Source organism: Pieris napi, chromosome 1, assembly GCF_905475465.1.
Source record: "Pieris napi chromosome 1, ilPieNapi1.2, whole genome shotgun sequence".
NCBI classification, from domain to species: domain Eukaryota; kingdom Metazoa; phylum Arthropoda; class Insecta; order Lepidoptera; family Pieridae; genus Pieris; species Pieris napi.
Genome location: NC_062234.1, coordinates 8,500,603 through 8,526,407, shown reverse-complemented (window position 1 = coordinate 8,526,407; position 25,805 = coordinate 8,500,603). Strand labels below are relative to the sequence as shown.

At 33.2% G+C, this 25,805-nt stretch overlaps 1 protein-coding gene across 3 annotated transcripts in view; it reads left to right on the top strand.

Moving 5' to 3' along the window:
• LOC125053354 (protein grainyhead) overlaps positions 1-25,805 on the top strand; it is a 73,964-nt gene that overhangs the window by 27,103 nt on the left and 21,056 nt on the right. For 2 of the 3 annotated variants that reach the window (XM_047654693.1, XM_047654700.1), the window contains 4 exons: positions 12,880-13,083; positions 19,981-20,140; positions 20,487-20,900; positions 23,332-23,486. In XM_047654693.1, the coding sequence (XP_047510649.1) occupies positions 12,880-13,083; positions 19,981-20,140; positions 20,487-20,900; positions 23,332-23,486 (933 nt within the window). The remainder of the gene's footprint in view (positions 1-12,879; positions 13,084-19,980; positions 20,141-20,486; positions 20,901-23,331; positions 23,487-25,805) is intronic. The other variant, XM_047654708.1, reaches the window with a different exon arrangement.

Genomic DNA, 25,805 nt, shown 5'->3' with positions numbered 1-25,805 from the left:
TTCAAAACATGATTGAGTGACAAAAACACTTTTAACTTTTCATTGGTTTCAAGGTTTTTAAACTAATGTAGTACATTAAATTATACTCGTACTCTGTTCTACAAGAAATATGAACAAACGATTTTATATTTATAACGGTATATTCAACTAAAATTGATTTATAATTTATTTAAAGGTAACAATGCGCTACAATTTATTATTAGCAATCAGTATATCGAACAATATCAGTGAATCTACCAAATATACTGAGACTGACAAGTCTTGACATTTGGTTTTGTGACGTTAGCTAATTTGATGCGTCGAGACAAACCCACTGTACTGTAACATATTGACACCGTTAAATAATTTTTTACCCGTCTAAAGTGTTTCTAAATATCTCATGTGCAATGTAAGTATTCATTAAGATAAGATCAATGACGATAGCTGATATAGATTCGTTTGATGAAACTAAGTTATTAAAAACCAAGATTTATTATGTTACAGTTTTAACTTCTTGTTAGATTTGTATTACAACCTGGTTAAATGATTAAAACGCATGGATCGCAATATTTAATTATATGGCGAATGGCTTAAGGCTAGGGAGCGATTAGCGAAGGGCGTCCGCGGTACCTGACGGAGCTATGAGCGTGTGAAGTCCGGCGCAGGCAGGGGGCAAAACACAATGAAATATTCAAATTCACTCTTGGACGTGGCTCGCATGAATGTACATTACCCTATGACCATATTATTTTTAACATGCGAAGATAATGGCTCATCGGGGCGATTCTTAATTTTTTATTTTGCTTTCTTAAATTCAACCCTTCATTAGGGTCGGCAACGCTTTAGGGTTTTTGTGCAACCGTTTGTTGTCATTAACGTACTCGCACTATTATAATTAATTTTCCCGCAGGCGGATTGTATTTCCTCAAGTTTGCAGTGTGCTTCATAATATACGTTTTACTATACAATAATTATTAGCGAGGAAAAAATTACTAGACTAAAATAAGGAGAATGTTGAATTGTTGAGGATATTGATTTCTGTTTTACAGGATATTATTTTCATAATCTAAGAAATTGGTTTCTTTTTGTTTTCTGCATGTACATTTATTTTTATAAAATTATCCGCTAGTGTCCAGCAAGTATAGATCCAACTGATTTAAAAATTTAATAAAACTCATCTTGTCAACCGATATTTGATTTCTCATAAAAAAGAATCGACAAAAATTGTGGTAAGCAACAAAACCGTATAAATGTCGCCTGCCTCAGCGCTCGTAGTTCTCGTACACCTTACCCTATAATTTGGCAATCAGCTTCATAGCTGTGCTCTACACTTATTGTGTTCCCGTGCTTAGGGCTAGCCCACTGTGATCAGAACCCGTAATTTTGTGGTTATTCACAGGTGGTGAAATAATCTCATAGTATTAATTAATATTTATAACAATGTACTTAAAACAGCAAGACATTAAACTAAAATCTCTGGATTACTACCGCAGCTTGGAACTACGAGCTACTACCAGAACTCAGCTCTACAGTTGATTTAATTTCACACGGTGCACACTTGACCATTTTGCCTCTAGTATAATTAAAGACATTGGCAACCCCATCACTATTGTTGTTTTTTATCCCTTTTCTTAGCGTTCTGTCCATGAGCGTTATACCGGCCTATGATAATGTCTCACAGTTCAAAAGGGAGAGTCATTGTCTTGCAGCCTCCATGGGTCCCGTCGCGAATTTATGTTTACCTGTCATAACAGAATGAATTTACGCTTTGTGAATCAATATAGCTATGATCTATGGGTGTCTATTGTTTCTGGGTGGCGAAGTTACGTACTACTATAACTATATAGTAATCTTAATAAAAATATTTTTAATAATATAAAGTGACATACATAAACATATATCTTTGGAAATATTTAAAACAATTTTAAGTACAACGGCTTATTATAAACTTAGTCCTGCTTTCAAGCGTCTATTAATATTTAACTAACCTTTTTAAATTCCTGTTTGTTGTTTCCTTAATATTTGTATCTTTTTATCTATATATATTTAGCATTTATTCTTATTGCAATAACGGCCGTTGTCCTTTTATGAAATCTAGGTAGAATTATTATCGCCACTTACTCCTGAGTCTCTCAGCGTTTAACGTATACTTGTGTTTACACTCAATACTGTAATTTCATAATTCAAGCGTTTAAATGCATAGCTTTCCGTGAGCGCTCGGAAAAAACAGCGGCCGCCGGAGCGACCATTACCGCCCTTAAAATAACATCGTACGTTTAAGTTAATGACAGACCGTCGAGCAAAATGCGCTTATAATTGCATATACAAAGAATTTTGGTGAAAAATTACAATGCATATGATTTTGCAATGGGTCTCCCACGGGATGTTTGTATATAAGCTCTTTCTGTATCAAATGTACAACACAATGTTGTGGTAGATAAAACAAAATGCATGATTTTGTGACCAATGGTCAAAAAAACGACTATGAATATTAACTTTAATACAATTTTAGTCAGTCCGGAAACATATACATGTAATTAAACGTTACTGCGTATCAAATAAAATAATAACACAAACGACATCGTTTAATATTTTTCCTTATGCGATATTTTTGCATAAGTAATATTATAAGTACCTGATACCAAAATGACATATTTAAGTTACACATAACTTAAACCTTTTCATTACGAGCTGTTAATTTATAAACTTGATAAAATAAACACAATAAGAATGATATTGCGATTGCTTTAAGCAAAAACCAAGGTTGTTACTGTTTTTTCGTTTATTATAAAATTATACAGTATGAGTTTTATACAAGGCCGTACCTACAATAATAGCAGTATAATTTTTATGATTTTAGATGCAGTGCTTTATATTTTTAGAGGCACTTCTAATTATTACTGGCGGGAATCAGTTGAGGATTACAAGTTATAAATTGTCCTTACTCTGTGGTTACTAGGCCATAATCGATATGCATATTTGCATAATTGTATGCGATAAGTGTTTATATCTACATAAAATTGCGTCCCTTTCATGACTGTTAAGTGACTTCTGTACCTATTTACTAGTCAGCCTCTCGAAGGGATTTTAATCGAATTCTATTAAATTCTTGGAAAACTTACAAGTTAGTATGTAAATATTTTATATGGCCATCAGAATATTTTATAAACCTTTGTTTCGTTTAGATCAGTTTCTGAGGATGGCGAAACAATTTCGAATTTAGGACCATTAACGCTAGATATTTAATTGAGCGGAAATTGCTAGACATCCTTTTCTATTAAATATAAATAACGATTTGACTTCGGCATTTAAATGATAAAGTACATATGCAACGTTTCTCTCGGCTTGACCTCTGTATTGCCTTAAGCTTTCATTTTATAGACAATGTATGCTTCTACACCTGGTTAAAATAATCAAAATACTTACATAAATCAACCTATTTATCACTCTCTCTTTGCGAGAGTACAGTGATTCATCCAGTGGTATTCATGCAATGCGTTTGAATTGAGGAAATAAAATTGTATTTCTAAGAATAATATAGTTTGTAAATTGTATGCCATTTATAATAATATTTCGACTATACCCATTCTTGTAGTAAAGTATTAGAGATTATTAGAGTTATACAATCTTGTTGCTAGAAAATAAATTTTGTGTTTGTTGTTTTTAAGTGCCTATTAAAACGATCGTTAAATACGTCGTCTTTTTTGTACTTTCAATAGAGTTGTTAGAAATATTCTTATGTAGATGTGTAATGGGTGTACAGAGCTAATATCACCGTTATTGACACAAAGATAAGACTAGTATTATCGTTATATGAATATTTATAATAAGCGGAATTAAGATGTAAATTAATGTATAGGTCCATTAATGAACTTCTCGCTCCACATTTAACGAGAGCTACTTGCAAACACGATCACATCGACTTAACGCTATTTGTAGCTATGAACTATGCTGTATAATTACATACATCTCTTAAAATATCGTATGTTATATTCCTTAATAATTTTACAAAACTAAATCTGTCTTATTATAACTGTTTTACTCACTAGTCTCTTACTTTATTTATTTTTCATTATAATGTTCGTGGATAAAGGTAGATTTTTTTTAGGAAAACGGCATTAAAGATAGAAACGAAAGATCATCTTATACACCAATTACAGTAAAAAAATATTTTTAAGAAGAAGATTAATTTTAAAACAACAGTAAGTATTTCTAGTTTCTCTTCTTTTTTTTAGTCCAAATTTATGTATGTAAATGCAATTTGTAAGACGGAGTATATTCTAGATACATTTTACTAATTTTTTTATAAAACTTTAATTTCAAAAAATAGTTTGTTGCGTTGTTTTTCTATAGCATATGTTGTTGTTCTTTAATTTTCGGTATAAATAAAAATAGCATGAAAGATATATTATCTTTTTCTCATAAGAAATACGACAAACTAATAAGCTACTCATCAAAGCTCTTCATAAAAAATAAGATAGAATCTAAGATTTTTAATTTCTTATCTTAAAAACATAAACATAACTTACCCAGATTGTGTTAATGTTATTTACAAAGATTGTTTATTAATACTATTAATAACACAGACTTTTTATACTAAATCCCAATCCAATTTTAACTACTAGAGATTCAATCCATTTCTCCTAAAATACTTTTCAATAACCGATCAATGGATCGTTTTTGTAAAATATCTTTGAATTCGATAGATCGAATTTCAACATTTGTCAATCTAAATATGTATATGAAAATCTGGATTGCAAATAATTATTTATATTAAAACTTTTATGCCATAGTCCGACGCTAGAAAGATTTTGTTTAGAAATTCTTATAAGAAACCTCCACCAACGTCCTTACTAATTATTCTTAAAATCTGTACAATACAGTAACAGTACATATTCGATGGTTATTTTATAATGCAAGTAAATTTTCCAAAGGTAGTGTGACACTTATAAATGGGTCTGATATAATTCTTGATACAAATTAATTAGCGCTTATATTTTACCCAACTTTATGTCATAAATTTCAAGAACACAACAGATTAATTTAATACACAGCGGGTAACAATCGGATATTATCATACAATGATAAAATAACTACATTTACTAAGAAAATACTGCTTTAATTTGGGGATTGTGGTTGAAGCAAATAAAACTTTATGACATACATTAAATTCTATCTGTTAAAAATCTCTTTAGTTCTTATAAATCTTTTTAGTTTTACCTAAGGCCATATATCGTCTTTAGCAAACTAGATAAAAACTGTAGAAGATTGATATCTTATTTGTATTTCTGCTAATCATTTTAGTCAACAAATTTCAAATAAGACTGTGTTTTTAGTTTATTAGTCTCACTCTATTTCTAGAATTTCATTGTGTTGCTAACGTAATTGCCGACTTCGTAGTTTGCGTTCCAAAAAACCGTATTAGTTTTGAGGTGGCAACTAAGATGAGTATTATGTTGATGTTCACAAATCACACGGTATAGGGAGACTTGAGTGTCGGCACATAACGGTTTTGCAGCCGCGGGGCTGATTTATCATGGACATCCGCCGAACCTATCGGATTTGCATTTAGATTAAGCCTTTTTGCTTTACTTTATCGCGTGTAAATTACTAAATTAAACCTGAGCAATATAGCCTTTAATAAATCCTATACTTTATGAATATGCGCATGTGTGTAGCTATGCCATATCAATTATCCGTCAGATTACTGCGTCGAGATCTGGTTGATAATTTGAAAGGGGAATTTTAATTGTGAAAATAAATATCAATATTTTGCTACTTGCAGGGCTAATTGTAAATCAAAATTAAATATGGTAAAAATGATAATTTAAGATTTATCTTGTATATATTTATTGCAACATCAAATGCACTTTTGGCATAAATAATTTCAGTATAATTATTTCGTGCGTGTTACTTAAAGATTGTTTCGTGTACCAAGCAACTCTAATTTATTAGATACTAATTCGTTTAAGGGGTTATAGAGTGGCAGTGGAAGGCTAATCGCACAGGTATTCAGGCTGCTCATAAATTATCTGCCTCCGCAATTAACAGGCGCCGATTTGGCGTATTATAAGATTGTAACAATTTCCTTCATTCAAAATACATCCTTAGAGATAACATTTAATCCATGTTCGAAATTTCTATTACATTAAAATAAAGCAAATAAAAATGTCATTATAAAAATATGAATGCATGTAAAGTTAATAAGATTTACCACAAGAATTACCTAACCAAAAAAAAAATCTGGTCAATATATGCATTTTGATTTTAATAAATTTACAGTTTTTATTTTATATAATGCCGTAATTTTACACATATGAAATCACACAAATGTTCCGTTTTCGAACCACAGGTTTAGTTAAAATTACTAGTGTTATTTGTGTTCCGTTTAGATAGATGAACCGCTCTTATAAAAGTAGTAGAAAATATCACTGACTAAAGTGTTTGTAGGTGTAAAATTGCATAAATGATTGTAAAAATAGGTTCTCCTAATTGCGGGATATCCGCCTATATCATCTGCGGTATGTAAATAGGCGTCTGGCGTAATTAAAAGCTTATCTAGCGCCCTGCCATCTCCAGCCGTGCCGTAGCCCCACGATCTCTATCGTTGATTACTCCGTAAAATGATTGACGTGCTATTTTAACTGCAAACCGATAATGAAAACGTTCCTATACAGATAATTTGTACGTTATTCGTAACCATAACTATTTGCACAGGGATAATTGATCGCGTTCTCACAATTGTCGGTCTCCAGACGAGTTGTCTGTAATTTTTGTACTTATTAAAAACTTGTAGCGTAGTTAGGCACCGGCATATGTCAACATACCTATATCTTATTCCTTTCCTTCTTCTTAACGTTTTTTTTTGTTTTGGAATCCTTCTATAATTTATCTTAATACGATACATACGTATTAATTCATCATCTTGTTGAATTGTTGACTTTTTCTATCAACCAATACAAACACTTCGCACACTTTTAAATGTTGTTTTAGAACGGTTTGCAGGCTATTAGCGTTATTGACGTAACGGTACGTACATTCCGAAGGCGTTGATTATGCTCTAGACTTGGGACCGATGAATAAATTCTAGCCTTATCGTTGTCTAGTTGTAAATCTTAAAACTTGCTGAAATATTGCGACGTGTCGATAGCTAAGACAATTTATCGAAAATTTCTTAAGTTGGACAAAGCTGTTACAGCTGAATGTATTAAATCACTTTTGGTTTATTTCCGTGGGCCGTGTCAACGATCTTTTAGGAACGGGTACATAATAGATTCGCGATTTAATTATAGCTTGTGGAGTATAGAATAATCGGGCATAAATCACAATATATAGATACCTGTCAGCCACAACCTGTTTCAATTCGCACTACACAATGCGTGCTGCGATAGCGCACCGCATTGTGCTCCACAAAATGTGACATTGTTGTTAATTTATACCTTCATGCTTATTTAAGGTAGCCACCTAGTATAATTCAGATATATTAGTTTTTTCATATCCCAAAAAGGTTAAATCTCATGTTTCATACTTTATTTTACTTATACCTATTATGCAAATTCAAATAAATTTATATTTAAATTAGTGTATTTTAAAATGAAACCTAATCTGATATGATCGTCTGCCATATAATGATTAATAAAGGATATCTATTTAGAGACTATTTTTATGTTTTCGATAACGAGCATGTGCAATTATCTTTTGTTCTTTTGATCATAATCCACGCATAACTTTAAAATTTAATAAACAACTTTTTGTGGTGATGTTATTTCTGATAGTTGATTTGTAAGATGTTGCTGTATCGAATTATTTAGCAGCTATGTTTTTGTGGTTAAGGCCGTTAAAGATAATTTTAAAATGATTTGTGATACACGTCTGTATCTTTTTATAGCCTTTCAGGGTCGTAATTGGAACGGGGTGTCAGTGCATTCTCTGCAAAACGTAACGGCTTTTGATTCATCAATCATAACTACCTTTACATTATGTATTAAGTATGGAATCGTAAAATATATTTCTGTTTTTTTGTTAGTCTCGTATCTTCACTTTTTTTATGGATATAAAATTTTTGCTAGTACGCTTTATTTTAGATACCTCAAACGGTAGCTTTTATTCAGTTGTAGCTTTGGCTGAGCTAATGTAGAAACTCGATGTTAGATGGGATAACAATACTACTAAAATATGAAATGAAATTATTGTCCATTCATATCATTTTGATATTTACATGTAAAAGTGAACAATGAGCGCAGAACACGCTCTACTGAGCAGATTTTAAAAATTTTCAATAAGATCACATGGTGTTCGCGACTAGTGTCAATCAACGGTCAACGGTTTCAACAAAAAACTGTGAAAAGGAACAGTCCCTTTATTCAATTAATGTCCACGTCAAGTATCGCATTTTCAATACAGTTAGTTAAGAGCCAACTTATGAGTTATGAAGGAGCTCAAGACATTTCCGTTAACAACTTTTTTCGTATAAATATTAATAATATCTAGTAAAACGTACGTAAAATAGCCGCAATAGTTGTTTCAGAATATGATTCACAGTAGTAATTAACTGTTGCCCAGCATTCTTATATCCAACTTAGGGTTTTAAATTTAAAACAAAAATTGTTAATACACAAAAGATAGAAAACAAATCGGTTCGAAAATAATTCACTCCTCATATAAGTTACTTAGTTTTCATATTTAGTCTGCGTGGGTACGGATTTCCAAGAAACTATTTCTTGTATATAATGCTAAGAAAACAGAAATAATAACGCTGGCTACATATACGGGAAAGAAGTCGAATGAATCATCGCATATGCGTTCTTCGTCAAGCTACAAAAAGTTTGTCGAAAATGCTTCTCAGTTTATTCTGTGCTGGATGTAGCTCAGTCATCCTTTATTTATACCTGTATGAAGAATTTATTTTTTGATGCTTTAAGAGCGCAGTTTGATACAGTGAATTCTTTAATTGACAAATAGCAAGAAGCATTCCATTTTGTATTGTTGTGCGGATATTGATGTAAAAAATATGTATTACAAGAACCTCATCGCGTCTATGTAGTATAGTTTTTAACTAATGGGTATTATTAATTAAACATCATGACGCATTTATTAAAATTAACGACGTGAATAACTTATTTTAAACTACTTTATTTGTTACTTATATTTAAAAAAACTTGTGTAAGAAGAGCGTATTTCCAACAGTCAAACTAACGATTGTATAAAATTGGTTTTTAATTTGCTTGAATAATTCACATATAGAGGGAGTTGATTGTCAATTAATTAGTACAGGGACTTGGTATTTATAAATTCTTTATTTGATATAGATACGTTACTTAACTTATTTTATATGAATACGTAATACATAAATACTTTATTTTACATTAAATAATAATAATGATCGTAGCTACAGAATGCTTTATTAAGAAGAATTAACTATACATAAACAGAAGAACATAAAATTGTAAGCGTTAAATAGTTTTATTAGTAAGTACACCAGTTTTATTAGTACTTTTAACAAATTAAGATTTTTAGACGTTGCTTCATCATTATCTCCGTTAATGAATACAGATTCCTAAGTAAGTTCGAAATAATGTAAAATATAATAGTCTTGCTATAAGTAAGTGATATAAGTTCCATAATTAATCATTAGCTGGATTGATACTAGTTTCTCTTATCATAGATGATAATGCGTGCGTGATACGAGCCACTCCCTGCACTTTCCCTGCGCCTGCACCTGCCTAGAGGTGCATAGCCTGTTCCACAATTATTTATCTTAGGTTTTCCGCGTCATGGTTTTATATTCCTATGATATGATGATGTTACAAATTGGATGTTTTATCTATATATCTACATTTTTAATACTACATATAATTTGTGCAATTTTAGCGTTACTACCTTTTGCTGAAATTAGTATCTTATTAATGTAACATATTCCCTACAATTTGGCAATTAAACGTATTTAATCATTCTTATCCTGAATGAATTTATTATAGAAGCAACGAAAGCAACAAAAGCAACCAAAATTCTGAATAAGTTTCTCTTTCGCTCTTTCTAATGATAGACCAATACTTATTACGTTGAAATACAAAGGTTATTTTAATCTGCTTCTCTAACGGAAAGCTTGAAACAATTTAGTATAATTGGTTGTTAAATAGCAATTAAACTATGCTGGAGTCTGGTTGCATTTTAATTAAAAGATTAATAACGAAGCGGCCGAGGCAACGACCGGCGAGGATAAGCACGGCAGGCGGCGAGCTCCGGCACGCAAGCCTGCGACGTGCGTGCTCCGTTACGACACCTACACCAAATTTTTCCACATGCCCGAGCAGCCGAGATAAGCTACGGACGACGCCAACGTGTTATTTATTAACGAACCGAATGATCGATAGATGGACGCGACACCGGACGTAGACATGGACGAGGCCTTTCGAAACTCGCCGCCTGCGCCGTTCTGACACTCTGTACATGCGACGCGACCTCAGATAAATGTGACTCATAGTTAATTGATTTTACATCTACATATCAAACCAATGTTTTTAATATGTCGACTCGATTTTAATCGTCGACATCTTATGGTTTTAAAATGCAGCTAAAATGTGCCACTTAAGTATCACGCAAGCGTTATACCTACTGAGGACAAGATCTTTAAAACTGTCGTGAATAAATAGCCGCATCGGATTCTTTGTTTGATGTTACAGAAACGTTACCAACCCTTTGCTCAAAACATCCGTTCCGCTCTAGCATACGTCACGTCTTCGTGACAGCTGCACGCTATACTTTCTAATCGCCTCATTCAATAGTCAAAATCAAACAAACGCAGCGAATAGGCAAATTGCGAAATGTCTTTAATGTAGCGAACAATTCACAACAATGAACAGAGTAATCAATTAATTATTTATAGACGCGCGATTTGACAGCGTTGTTTAGAACGATTGCTCAAATTGTTTGTCCCAAATTCTTTCGATACCTTACCGTTTGTAGACACAGCTATAGTAGGTGAAAAAACGGTAGTGTGTTTACGATCGCAAATAAACGTGTTAGAAGACCGATCGGAAATTCGAGGTTCAGGTGCGCAGGGCAGGTTAGACCAGTCCCGGTGGCCTCGCAAGGACCCCAGCAAACCTGTTAGATTCGTTGCACGATTTTTACGTGAGCACCTACCGGAATCTCATTCACGTGGTGCACCCGCTGGCCAGTTAACTCGTCAAATGACTCACGCCTTGCCTATTTAGCACCAGAAGCAAGATATACTAGTTATTGATAAGATATGATTACCAGTTAGTTAACCAATGTTCAGCCTTGTTAACATATTAACGTAGATCCTGCCATACGTACTGTACTATTATCTAAGCTTTTACAGAATTGGTTGAAAATGATACGACTACAGCGATCCCCATTCCCAACTGCCCTGGCTAAGGAAGCCGCACCTACCTTTGCTATTTACTATTATTGCAAGACTATTCTGTTTTAACTTGGATTGCGCAGTCAATGTGCAGAATTTTCGTAATAATTCATGACCTCCAGATTAATCAATAAACTACCAGGAACAGGAATCAGGTAGAACTACGATCCGGTCAAACTCGTCCGACGCGTGCTTCCAACATTTTTTATTTATTTATCTGCATCGTCGTATACCGCTGGGTATGACGTCAGGCAACCTAAACTGGTTGCGAGGGAACAGGGATTTGCCTTGTATCCTTCCGGTTCTGCAAGTGTGGTGGACCTGTTCTACATTCAGGTTGAGCGGTACCAAGTTTCCCCTATGACGTATAAACAATACATAGCTTTTTATTCATAAACAAATCCAAAACTTTTTCCATCAGTGTTCTTTAGCACCAGCTAATTACTAAGGCACTATAGAAAATATTCATTATCTCTTTAAGACATATTATCCTTATATTATTAACGGGTTCTAGTCTGAATACTCATAACACAGTTTACGTGGCAAGTGCAGTGACCACTGTAAACATCGCATAATGTGTAAACATCTAAGCCAGAGGCAGCTGGACAGCATTGATCGCAACGTAGGTTCTAATCCTGTCTGATAACTTGTTTGGTGAACTGGCCACTCGGCTTGCTGAGTCACTCAATGTACGCAACAATTAGTACGTTGTATCGTCACATTATGACGACTGCAGATGGTTACAAAGGTCAGTATTCGTACCGAAATGGTCACACCTAATAACTGGTTCGTAACTTGTAGTCAGTCTCGTAAAACTACGGTACGGGTATTTCACGTTGCTTCTTCAATTCATTCAATAGACTCAATGAAAAATGACCTCATCTTTTACCACAAGTAATGCGGGCTTAAACGTCATAACACAGACGAGTTTTCAAAGCCCTGAAATTAAGAAATCGTGTTTGGTTTATTCATTAAACTTCATATAATATTATTTATCGAACTCACAGTTTACAACTTATAAGTTTACTAAAATTAAATAAATACATTTATTCAGTTTGAAAAACGCACGTGATGACTTAACTTAATTTAAATATAAAAGCTTTTGTTCCTGTTCAAAACAACCATTTAAAAAGAAGCAGAAAGCATTTCTGCATGAGCAGAATGCCTGCTTATAAATCAAACTTACTTCTAAACCAAATGAACCATAGGTTACGGTACTTCCATTCTTTATTAAATTTAAAACTGAAGTGCGTCACATACCTTAACGTTAACTTTGATAATAAAAATGAAAAAATTCAAATAATGCATATAATATATGTAATGTGCTTTCAATAAATATTAGCAGCGCGCACTTATACTGGGCAAACCCGTGCCATAAGTACCCGCAACCTTAAATTAGCACTGTTCTACACATTTTACACGACTGTTTTAAATCGTATATAGAGTAAATGTTATGTAAAATGTATTAATAAATAAAAATATTTTTGCTAACAAAAATTTGTTATTGTCAATAGAAGGCGCAAAGAAATGATGGAAGTGAGTGGTGATTCCTGGCGAGCCTACTACACCACGGGTCCAGAGCATCCCCTGAGTGCCGCCACCTCTGCAGTGTTGGGGGTTGCAGAGGACCAGCAGCCGCAGTCGCTCGTCACAGATTACTACAAACTCCCTCCTCTCGGACAAGATACCCATTTAACCCTTCATAAGGAAGTATGGCAGTAAGTTATGAGGGAAGCTTTAAAATATGGCATCAGCAATTTTTCTTAAGTGAAGTAAAATAATACAGGTGAATTCATGAAAATTTTACCTCTTATATTTTTGATATATATTACATAATTTTATACCCATACATATCTGTTCCACCACTTTTAAAAATACTACAGGAGTTCTTAATCTCTATAACCGAATAATGAAAATAAAACGCGTAAAAAATATGCTTTAAATAAAACGTCTATTTAATGAAATACTTCCGTAAAAGCATCTAACTGAAAATGATTTAACCATGTATTCTCAAGTATGACATTTAAATTGTATGTAAGTATATGTTAAAGCTAAATCTAGGCGTTACTGTGCTCTATCTAAATCGCTATATTTGATTCATTACACAAAAAAACAGCATACTACTTTTTGGTTACAAGAAATTTAATTCAAATTCAAGCCCCGAGATATAAATTACAAATTAATAAATGGATGTCTATCAGTGTTTGAAAATATTGTGGAAAATCAATTGTCGATTCTCACGGCAGTACATCACAACGTTCGTGCATCGGTACAATTATCATTATAATCGAAGAATATTGATGCGCTCTGAATAAGAGAATGAATTCGCGTAAAATTTATATGTAAACTATGTTAATATTCGCCTTTTGTGTAGTAAGTGTAGTACAGTTTTTATGCAGTTCCTTGTGTAGCTTGTCGAGTCTCACGGCTCACTAGACAGAGACACAGGCCGCGTGGCTTCCGGCCCTAACGAAAGGTGTAAGAATAACAAATAATAAAAATGCTAATGGTCCACTCAATAAATCATAAGCGCTCATTTGAATACCTATAGCAAGATTAACGAAAGAATTCGCAACTGCTTGGAGCGTCTTATCCCCTTCTGCGCGTATATCATGTTAGAAATTAACATATTTTTGTAGTTCGATTGGGAATTTAATCAATAATGTTAAAAAAATATTATGATTGAACACAATATGTTTACATGTATTTATGATATTTGTTTCTATACATTTTCGTTACTATATGCAAAATACTTAAAATGTAATGAATCTAGTACCTACTTATTAATAATTTGGTAATTTATTTTAACATCATATTATAATAAATATAATATGATTTTTTGATGTTGTTTGAAGTTTCCAAATCCTATTTTTCCAAAGGTCGCGTATTAAAATGATAGTGATAATGCATTCAACGGTATTCCCATAGAAACGCGACCCCGATCAAATTATCCTCGCTCTTTGAGAGTGGTTGTTAACAGCATCCTTTGAATGCGACACAAAAATGAGCAAACGCCGTGACACATTCTCAAAAGAAGGGAGTGCATAATGTTAACAGATCTACTATATTCCATTTTATTCTTTTATGGAAATTTTATTATACTGCATAAACACGACATTAAAAAGTTAAACTAGTTCTAATTCACATTTTTTTAAATATATTCTTCGCTTTATTAAGACCATAATAGTCAGGATTCCATATATTTCACCCGTAGTTTTATGAGACAGCTCGAAGATTAATCAGTTTTTGCACATAAAACTTATTTTACCGAAATCAAATAAAATTAAATGAAGCGTTCTGCTACACGTGATGACTTTTATTTTTTCAACTCAAACATCGCATCATAGTTTATTCTACCTTCCTGATTGGTTTTCGCTTGTCATCTCCGTCACTATGTACGGGAGTGCATAAATACAAATAATGACATGAGACGGATGTGGCTGGAAGCGGCTCACATTGACAAGGACGCCCAGGACTTGTCTGTGCATTGTCGGCACGCGTCCCACGCGCCCACTCCGGCGCAGCTATTTCTCATTCATACATTCAAATATTATAACGAATGCCCAACTCGCCCGCACCCATCCGAGTCTGCCGTGTCGCAGCTCGCGTTTGTATGCTAATCCATTATATAGTTCAGTGCCAGAGCATCAGATTCGGCTCTCTGTTGTCTAAATCGCCAGTGATATTTGAATTGAATACATACATAACGAAATTAACTAGTGCACTGTGTTTCGAGCGTCGTAGGCGGTAACATTTCGTAAAAGTGTCGTGCGCGGGCGACTAACTTCTAGTTATCTTGTAATGTGTACGTCGAGTATTAGGTGAAAACATCCGCCATAAGTTATTGCAACGTATAGAAACGCGCCTTATGATGGCCTTAGGAGAGCCTCAACCTCCTGACCCCTACGGTCCTATTCACATCTAATAGGAAAATTGTGCGACAAAATATGTCGAGTGCTATACACGTAATTTCCAATTTATTTGCTTAACTTCTACGGATACATTATTTTAAAATGTAAATCTCGCAAAATACCCCATCAAATCGTTTTGAGGAACTGAAATAGCTATATGTAAATGTAAACTTACAAAATATATTTCGCAATTAACGTTAACAGACACCTACTTCGTAAATAAAACAGTCTCATTTAAAATGGCAATGTCGCGGTTTCTTTACAAACCTCGGTAGCTGGAACCGTGTGACCCATTTACATCTGAAACCGGTTCCTCTTGAAGATATCTGTATTGTTAGTGGCATAGCAGTTAATACCATTCATCTCCCCTGGAATCACCGGTCCCCTTCAAAAGATAATGTGTAAAAAGATAGACTTCGTTAAGTCCCTTTAAAGCGATGGTCATCGCACATCGAGAAATCAGGGCTTGACCATTCTTTGGACATCTGTTATATCCTTATTTTTTCTATTCTGGAACAGCTGAAGTTTTTAAACGGTTGTTGCTACGACACTTATATTATTAAACTTAACTAATAATTACTAGCACATGTACCACAAAAATGTTTACCTAACGGGTCGACCTATAGGTATAGGAAATAAAATAAATGCCTTAAATTGGAAAGTCGAGTACGCAATCAAATATATAAGTTTAATGGCTTGGACAAATGGCGAAATGTTTTCAATTAAAGTTTTTTAAATGTATTAGATATCAGTTCCGTGAGAAAAGTAGCAATAAACCTACATTTTATCGAATGATATATTCAAATAGAATGGATTTACGTTACTCACATCCGCTGCAAGCGCCTTCTTCATCTGGCTTTATCTTTTGATAGATTTTAATCTATTCGTCAAACGATGTTTAACTGTCGTCGCCTTTGATTTTTATCGTCTACGCAGTCCAAGAATAACTGCTATGTCGAGAATAAGAAATTATTATTTATTTATAGATGATATCTCCTCGGGAGCTACAACATTACATTAAATCAATTAAAGCCTTAACTACTTAAGAAACATTTAACCTATAATGTGAACATACTTCTTGCTTTTAACACATACCTAACTGTAGATATTAAATATGCTATCAACAACGAATGTAGTAAATTAAATTTATTGAGGTTATGTCTTCCTGTGTAATTAATTAATACATTAGATATGCATAATTAGCTTGGCGCGTATATCGAGGAATTTTGTTTAGAAAACAGATTTCTTAGATGCGTTTCAATTTAGTATCAGCCCTGCGATTCTGTAACTCACTTCACGAACTCACACAGCGGTTTTCGCATCGGCGGTCTCTCTCAAATCAGTCGTGAAGCAGTCATTTTATGATTTGGCATTCTGATAAACAATAAAGTACAAGCTCCCACCTTTTCAGAATGCCAAATCATAAAATGACTGCTTCACGACTGATTTGAGAGAGACCGCCGATGCGAAAACCGCTGTGTGAGTTCGTGAAGTGAGTTACAGAATCGCAGGGCAGATAAGACGACACAAATGTATGATTATTGTAACGGATTCATTTCACGAGGGGTTGGGTGGAGTGCATTATGAAAGTTTCTTCATGTGTGAAAGGGTGTTAAGTAAACATTGCAAATAATTATAAAGGCGATCGCATCTGATATATGAGTACGGTCGCGATTATCCATTCATAGAAATTTTTATATTTGCATTCGAAAAGTAGGTAGATAGGAATTCCTATTTTATTAAGCAGTGAAATGCTAATGTTGCAACATGACACTGTTATCAGATTATAGATCTTGAGAGACTGAGAGAATATAACTGAACATCTCAGAATTATATTCACTCACCATAATATTATATCCAGTGAAGTGAATAACATCGTCTATTTTAAATTAGTATGACATAAATATTTTATCAAACTGGAGGTTTGTAATAAAACTAATTATTAATAAAATTTAATTAAAATCTTATACAGATTATATTTGTAAATTGTATTTTGTTTTTTTCTAATATTTTACTTCTTAAATAAAATATGTACAGAAAACAGTAATGTTATAAATAGGTATTTACTTGGAGTGTATTACGTATTATTATAATGTCAATTGCATTAAAATAATGTTAAGGGCTCAGCTGCCGACGAAAGGCAGTCTGTAAGCTTACAATAAATGACAAGCAAACAACGCATTGTACTCAACGCAAATGAATAACTAAAGTTTGCCACCTCGCCGTAGGCATGCTGTACCCAGATTAACTGAACTTAATTTGCATCTTTTGTAATAACATCAGTCTTTTTTACTGAATGTCAAAACATTCCCTTAATACTTTATTACTGGAAGTCAAAAAGAAATAATTAAAATTTGTAGTCTTATCACATGTAAATTTCACACACGTGTATTTTCAAGACTTATGCATAAATTGTAAAGAATGAGCGATGGCAGACTTGCAATCGGACACGGCTGGATCAGCTTGCGGGAGGTCGAGTCCTGACCGAATCGCATGAAATAGTGCCAACAGGGATTCTTATCTAAAATAAACATCTGAGCGCCAATGAAACACGCCTTCAATTATCATAAATCGGCGCACTGACACCGACGAAAGCCGCGCCCCGCAAAGATGTCCACGACTCATGTGCGAACAAATCAAGCGAATTTAATGTAACTGCCTCTGTGGTATTTGTAATAGTCTTAAATGTTCAATGCCCAACAACAACACTTTATGGGCGATTTATTGTTATTACATTGTAAACAACCACTTGAAAACAGAATGGGTTTGACGGTTGGCGATTAGCGCTAAGATCATTTTTTTTTAATTAAATGTTGTAATCGTGGATTACGATTAATGAATCCTAATAAATACTATATTTTTTTATCCGTAAAGCTAGCTGACTTAATTTAGTGATTTAATAATATAATAACATAATTTAAAAGTTTATAATTCTCATTACTTTGGCGTGTTTAATAAACGGTTCTAATGAAAGTATTGAGTTATGTGGATTGTGTGACAACATTTGCTTGAATATTCCGAAAGTGTCCTTTTAAATAAATTTATTACTTATAATAATTTTCAAAATAAATAGGCTTTAGTATAATAAAGAAACAATGTGCAAACTTGGTGCGATAAGAGATTATTTTTTGAAGTTATACTTCTTTAGGCGCGTTATGAAAAATTGATGAGTCAAATTTTTCGATGCGCGCGCACCGTGACACAAAATTAACAGAATGAAGTTGCCCACGGAAGATGCTACGGCATTGGACATAATTTAAAAACAACATTCGAATAATAATAGAATTTATGTTACACTTAATGTAAGAGAATAATAATAAATATATATTTATTTGATTTTTCAAATGTAAACTGAACTTAATTGACTATAATGACTCCTTTTCCAGTATTTGATTATTTAATTGTAATTCATTATTTCCATGCAATCAAAAACTATTTTTAATAATGCCAAAATTTTCGGATTTTTAATGTAAGTTTGTTTGCTTCCTGAAAAAATTAAGTACCAGTTTAATTATACTTATTAAAAAATTAATCATTTATCGATTTAAATCTTCTTGAAATTAAGTAGGTACGCTAGATGAGACGACGATAAGAGGTTATTTTTTGAAGTTATACTTCTTTAGGCGCGTTATGAAAAATTGATGAGTCAAATTTTTCGATGCGCGCACCGTGACACAAAATTAACAGAATGAAGTTGCCCACGGAAGATGCTACGGCATTGGACATAATTTAAAAACAACATTCGAATAATAATAGAATTTATGTTACACTTAATGTAAGAGAATAATAATAAATATATATTTATTTGATTTTTCAAATGTAAACTGAACTTAATTGACTATAATGACTCCTTTTCCAGTATTTGATTATTTAATTGTAATTAATTATTTCCATGCAATCAAAAACTATTTTTAATAATGCCAAAATTTTCGGATTTTTAATGTAAGTTTGTTTGCTTCCTGAAAAAATTAAGTACCAGTTTAATTATACTTATTAAAAAATTAATCATTTATCGATTTAAATCTTCTTGAAATTAAGTAGGTACGCTAGATGAGACGACATATTATTGTACAAATGTTTCAGATACTATAGATCAGGGACTATAGATACTATAGATCTTTAAATAATTTAAAAATATCCTTTAGGAGAATTGTTTTTGATTATTCTAATATGATTTATAGAATTTAATATAATTTGGTAATATTGCCTCTCTATGATAAGTAAAGGCCCAAGTGTTCGTCTTTGTGAGTTCCATATGTCCTGTCCTGTTCCTTTAATTACCATTTTTTTATTTTTTTATATGTCGTGTAATTAAGAAAATAAATCCTACATACTGAATTCTAATATTTTTCATGAAATAAGAGTACTTAACATTCATCCAAACTTAATGGGAAGTATATTTCTCACTTGCATATTGCATGTTACATAAAATTTTTTTTTCTGTACTTTATATTCTTTTATTAGTTTTTCAGGTTTAAGAGTTTTAGATACTTTAATGTAAATGTTTAGCATCATACAAGAATTATCAATAGCCTTGTAATTCTAAATACATATATTTATACTACCGATGAATGTAATAAATTAGTAAATAAATCCTAAGTTTGAATAATTACTCTTAAACAAGTGATTTTGCGCGCGCATTGCAAAGTAGATAATATAGCAGCGCGCGCGCAGTATCGCCAATGACGCCCCTCCCCTCCGCAGGGCCGGCGGTACGCTGAAGGCAACCAATGGAGCGCACGGGGCGGAGCTGGGCGAGCTGTCAGGTCTGCTCCACGCGGGCCTCGTGAAGCGCGAGCCCGAGGATCTCAGCCGCAAGGTGGTCGACGAGCCCGAACACGCGCTTAAGCCGCCGCGACACAAGGTGCGTCACACGTCCGTTCGCCGCCGTCGCGCGCGCACGCACTTACACATTTTCTTTGCCGGTCACTCATGTTTCATTCGTTGCGATTCACGTACGATGCGAGCCGCTCGCTCTAGTCGCTATAACAGCGCCCGCCCGCGCCCCGGTCTAGCCGGCTCGCGCCCGCCCAGCGTCCACCGCTACGGGTGAACCGCAGGACTATCCGGGATAGTTTGATAAGTGATCGTGTATAGACAACTAGTGCTAGGAGCTGTGAACTGTGCTTTGACGCGGCATGTACGCGTCGACGTTACGGAGTGGACAGTTGTCGTGGGAGAGCGCGTGTAACAGGCGCGTGTGTCCGCAGGTGGCGGTCGAGGGGGGCGAGGCCGCATCGCCGTCGCCGGTGCCATCGCGCGCCTCTTCAGCAGGCTCGCTGCTGCCAGACGCGGCCATGTACGCCGCACAGATGTTCGCTCCGCCGGGCACCCCAAGTCCCACACCTTACGGAGACCAGTACACGCGGCAGTCCACCACCTTCTCAGGAGAGCCCTATTATAGAGAATACTTCGTCGGTGATGGCTACCAGCAGAGAGCTGCACCACCCTATAGTGATACGGAATCACCTTCCGCCTCGGCGTTTGGTGAACGCTACGCGGCGCCTAGATATCACAGCAAAAGTGTGATCGCTGCAGCTGGCCTAACTGTTGATCTACCTTCACCGGACAGTGGCATTGGAGCTGATGCCGTTACTCCTCGAGATCACACAGCCGTTCAGCAGGTCGGTGCCACGAGTGACACGGGCGCGGGCGGGCGGGCTTCCCAATCACATTTATTTATGTTAGCCACGCAAAACACAATGAATCTAAAAAGTCAAGGAAGATAAATGTAGTACTCCTACCATATGACACAAGGGCTTTCTAACTGGAATATATTATTTTTTTTTACTAATAATCAACTTTCTTTGACTTTTTGGATGTCCCACGCGCTTCTGTCATTTAACACTTTTATATGTTCTTATTCCAATAAGAATAATCTGGCAGAATTAATATTAGTACGTCTAGTCATTGAAATACGTCTTAAACTATTACAGTAACATACAAAAGAACTACATAATTTACAAATCATCTAAGAAATTCAATAATATTTTGAAAATATGGTTCTTATATTCCACATTCTGAGAAGCCCCCCGCTCTCACTGGTCACTGGTTTTTTAATATATTTATATTTTTCAATACGTTTAATACTAAGCCGCTTAAGACATCAAACAATCAAAGCGTCGAACAAAAAAGTAAATAAAACAAAACGATCACATAACTTCCATTACGGCGAGTAGAAATGAGTTAATATTGATTATGCTAAATACACATTTTAGTTTTATGTAAGTTCAAATAATGTTACGTATTTAATGGACATAATTTCAAAAAAATTAAGGGACGCCAAAATATTGGCTAGACATGGTTGATTATAAAATAAGTACCAAATAAGTTAACTAATTAAACTTTTAAATTTAGGTTAGTGCGATGAGTAGCGGATATCCTAATGATACGATAAAGTTTTTAAAAATACTTATCACTAATTAGATATTTGGAATCCATTACGAATTTGGTTTTGGTTCATTAATAAATCTAAGTAATTTGTAATGGTTTAAATCAAATCATTACATAATGGATTTCATTTCAGTCATTGATGTTCAAAAATGAGTGAGTATTATATTAAACAAACGAACACTTCCTGAGAACCTCTGGCTAAAGTCATGAAGATTATTATTAGAATTAGTTACCAAAATATATTTTAGGCATATTAATGAAACATATATTATGTATGTTAGGGATTTTTTACTAAAGTAAAATGCCAATTCATTGTTAGAATGATAGATTTTTAATGTATGTGAAAACGTCTTTGTAACAATGTAACATAATATTTATGTAGAGGCTCGTGACAAGTTTCATTTCATATAATATTCTCCATGTGAGACCTTCAGAAGCAATCTGTTATACATAAATTAATACATACATATTTAAAATAATAAATTGACATGGTTGAAATATAATCGGTTTAGTAGATAAGTGGTATTGAAGGACTAATTCTTACTACTAGGTGTGGCGCTCACGAGTATTGTCGATTCTAACGCTTTATTGTTTATTGTACTTAACTAGGAATTAACTTCAATAAACTTAACTTGATTATTACGTTGGCTCAATTTGTGTCTCGAACTAAATCTAACTAAGCTGACTTAAACCGGAATATCGATGTAATTAATGATAACAAATTTCTATGAAATTTAACTAAGGAAATAGGTAATTCTTAATTCCATAATTAAAAAAAACAATTCATGATTATTTAAGAACGCGTTGTTAAAACGCTTGTTATATATTATTATATGTTCTATAGGAATTTTAAGCTAGGAAGGATGTTATCATAGATTACATTAAAAAAATATTGGAGTTAATTAACTATTACCGATCTTATGATGAAGACTAGTGAAATTATACTGATTTAATTTTTATAAACGAATTAAGCTTTTTTCGCATCATGAACATCAGATTCATATAGTTTAATGTGAATGCTGATTCTTAAATGACAAATTTATTTTTATTCAATTATTAATTCATTTCACGTTCATAAACTTTTAAAATTCTACAATAAAACTGTGAAGTGTTGATGACTGAATTGAGATAGTGTTAAGTATTTTAGTACTGGACCCATATTCGGGCATAGAATTATATCAACTTGATTTTTTAAAACATAATTATTGCTAGTTACATTCGAAGCTCTCCATAAATTATTTATTGTTTGAAATCACTTTGATATAATACTATGCCCGTGTTTTTTTTAAGCATTGTTATTTGTTTTCAATATTTAAACTCCGTCCAACGACGTTTGGTAAATCCTAATAAAACCCTTATGGTATTCTAATAATAATTAAATAATTAATTATCAACTTGATATTATTACAGATTTAAGTATTTGGGATACATCGTACTAGAGACAATAGATCATAAAAGGCATACATTTAATTTTAAGTACTCGTGTAAACAATAACAAAATAATCGAAACAAAAACACTTTGGGATCAACAGCGTTTATAAGTAAATTACATAAAAACTCTTCAATGTAACCCATAAATCGAATTAATTTAATATTTTCACAAAATATATGCATGCTTTTATAAAAATGCAAGATAGCATAGTAATCAACTATTTCTTACAGTCGTTCGAGTATACAGTAATATGCCAGCAGCCAGTGGGAGACGATGGTCGTGGGACTCCCTCAGCACACCACTCCCCTGCGCAAGCGCCGCGCACCCGGCCATGGCACGATTTTGGCAGACAGAATGATGCCGATAAAATACAAATTGCTAAAGTGTGAGTATACATTTATAATTTTAATTAGAATTTAATTATATAGTATGCATTATTCGTAATACTTAAAGGCTCAAATAGATATTCAATTTATGACCTTTTCAATTTCTTGTAAACGAACTTGCTTAAATTACTGAACCAATTCAAATATATAATCTCTTTACAAATAAAACCTCAAGACGATCACTTAAGAGTCAATTCAACATCACACATTTGTATCAACCAACTTGTAATTTGAACCCGTTTACGGCTTCAATAACTCAATTTTAACTTTAAAACATCTTAATATGTTAGTTAAATGTTGTACAAACTAAAACTAAAAGCCACGCTACGCCTTGCGCGTTAATTAGTTACGTAAGATTGTACAAATTCAAATGGATAAATTAATTAGCATTTAGCTACATATTTCTTAATGAAACTTACAATTGAACATGAGATGTAGCCAGCAGAACTGCTTTAAAATATGCACAATCACATTCTTTAACGCATATTTTTCGTAGCTCACATTTGCCGAATGGCATTCTAAATGATATGTTAAATAATTAGCTTGTATGAGTTTATAGACTAAGGAGCTTGAAATTTGTATAAACGTTAAATATAATGAAGTAAAAATAAGTAATAATACCAAATGAATACAAACTTTAAAAGTTATTTTAAAGTTAAAAATATAAAATAAAATAATAATAGCAGTAACTAATTCCGGAAATCATGTTAATCATTTCGCATCTGCTATATTCATATAACAACGGGGTATTTCGAATGACTAACATACGATAATATATAAATCAAACGCACGAATCTCATAGATTACTGTAATTAGTTTTAAATTACTTTCAGTATAAATTGCTTAAGAATACAATAGTTTCGGTACCTTTATAACGTAATATCAATATTCTAAAATAAATATTAAATATTTCTTCAACCCAAATTAAAGTTGATTTAGTTAACCATATTCAAGTGATATTCGATTCATGTTCTCTATGGTCAAAACAAATTTTAATGAAATGTCAATTACCTTAAAATGTAAACAACTTTAGTTTCACGGACGGTTACATATCATTTACTTTGTTAGTAGACTTAGGACGCTAATAGATCGTGGGTTTTTAATATAGTTGTAAAAAAATAAGTGGAAACCCACGTGGCAGCCTAAATCTTTAAATATACCCCTTAGTGTATATGGCTACTAAAATATAAATGTAAATGATAAGGAAGATTTTTTTCTTGCGTTTGTTTATGGCTACGTAGAATAAGACTTTTTCCGCATCTTCTATTTTGTTAAAGAAGCATTGAGTCAACTAACTCAACTTGATTATTATTCCCATAATTCAAGCCTATGATTTTTCACCAAAAAACAACAGTGTTTAAATGTTTTTCCTACACTTTAAATAAAAGAAAATTACAAATGTTTTGTGAGGCTATTGCCCTGATGCGACGACATTATGTGCCAGTTAAAGTGTTTTTTTTTCTTATCACTAAGTTAATTGTTAAATACGCTCGATTCAATATCTATAAACTATTAGGCATGTTTAATTATCCGCCATAAATATTACTTGAAACTACCTTCTTTATGTTTTCCTTTTTTCATGCATTCAAAGGAAATTTCAAGGTAAAATAGGAAGTAAGTATAACATTTTTATTTTAACGCCCTTGGTGTATCTTTAATTTTTATTTTGAGAATTAGTATATTTACAAGCTAGACAAAAAAAGAAATTCGGTTGGAAATTGATTATGTACTTATATAGGAAAACTAGTATGGCATGAAAACGCTCTTCAATATTATTAGTGCAGTAGCATTGGCATCATATCAATTAGAAGTATCTGTTAATAATGCAGACACTTTTTATCGTACATTTTGGATAAGGAAAAAAATTCCTCGCCAAATAACCTTTTCGAATCGACAAATTTTGGCAGTTTAATAATTTGTCGACTGGTACCTAAATTTACCCGACTCAAAAAATCTCCACGGAGTACGTTGTTGTTACATTTGTAGGCAAATATTTGTGTTGCCACAAAAATTAAAAATAAATATTTCTCACAGCGTATAATTTAAAACCGTACCTAACATTCGTTAGGTTTTAATGGATTGAAAAATTAAAACGTGGTAAATTTAAGTACAATATTTTATTTACATTTCCACTTTTACTAAACTGGTATGGAGTTCCCGTTCAATGTTTGCTTCTAGTATAATTCCAAAAGGAATTCATTTCTAGTAACTCAATCTTTAAATGTGTGCATTACTTTTTAACATCTTGAAATGTTTCGAGACTTTCAAATTACTTCCTGCGCGATGAATTGCTTCTTACACCTCTAAGTGGTTTAATC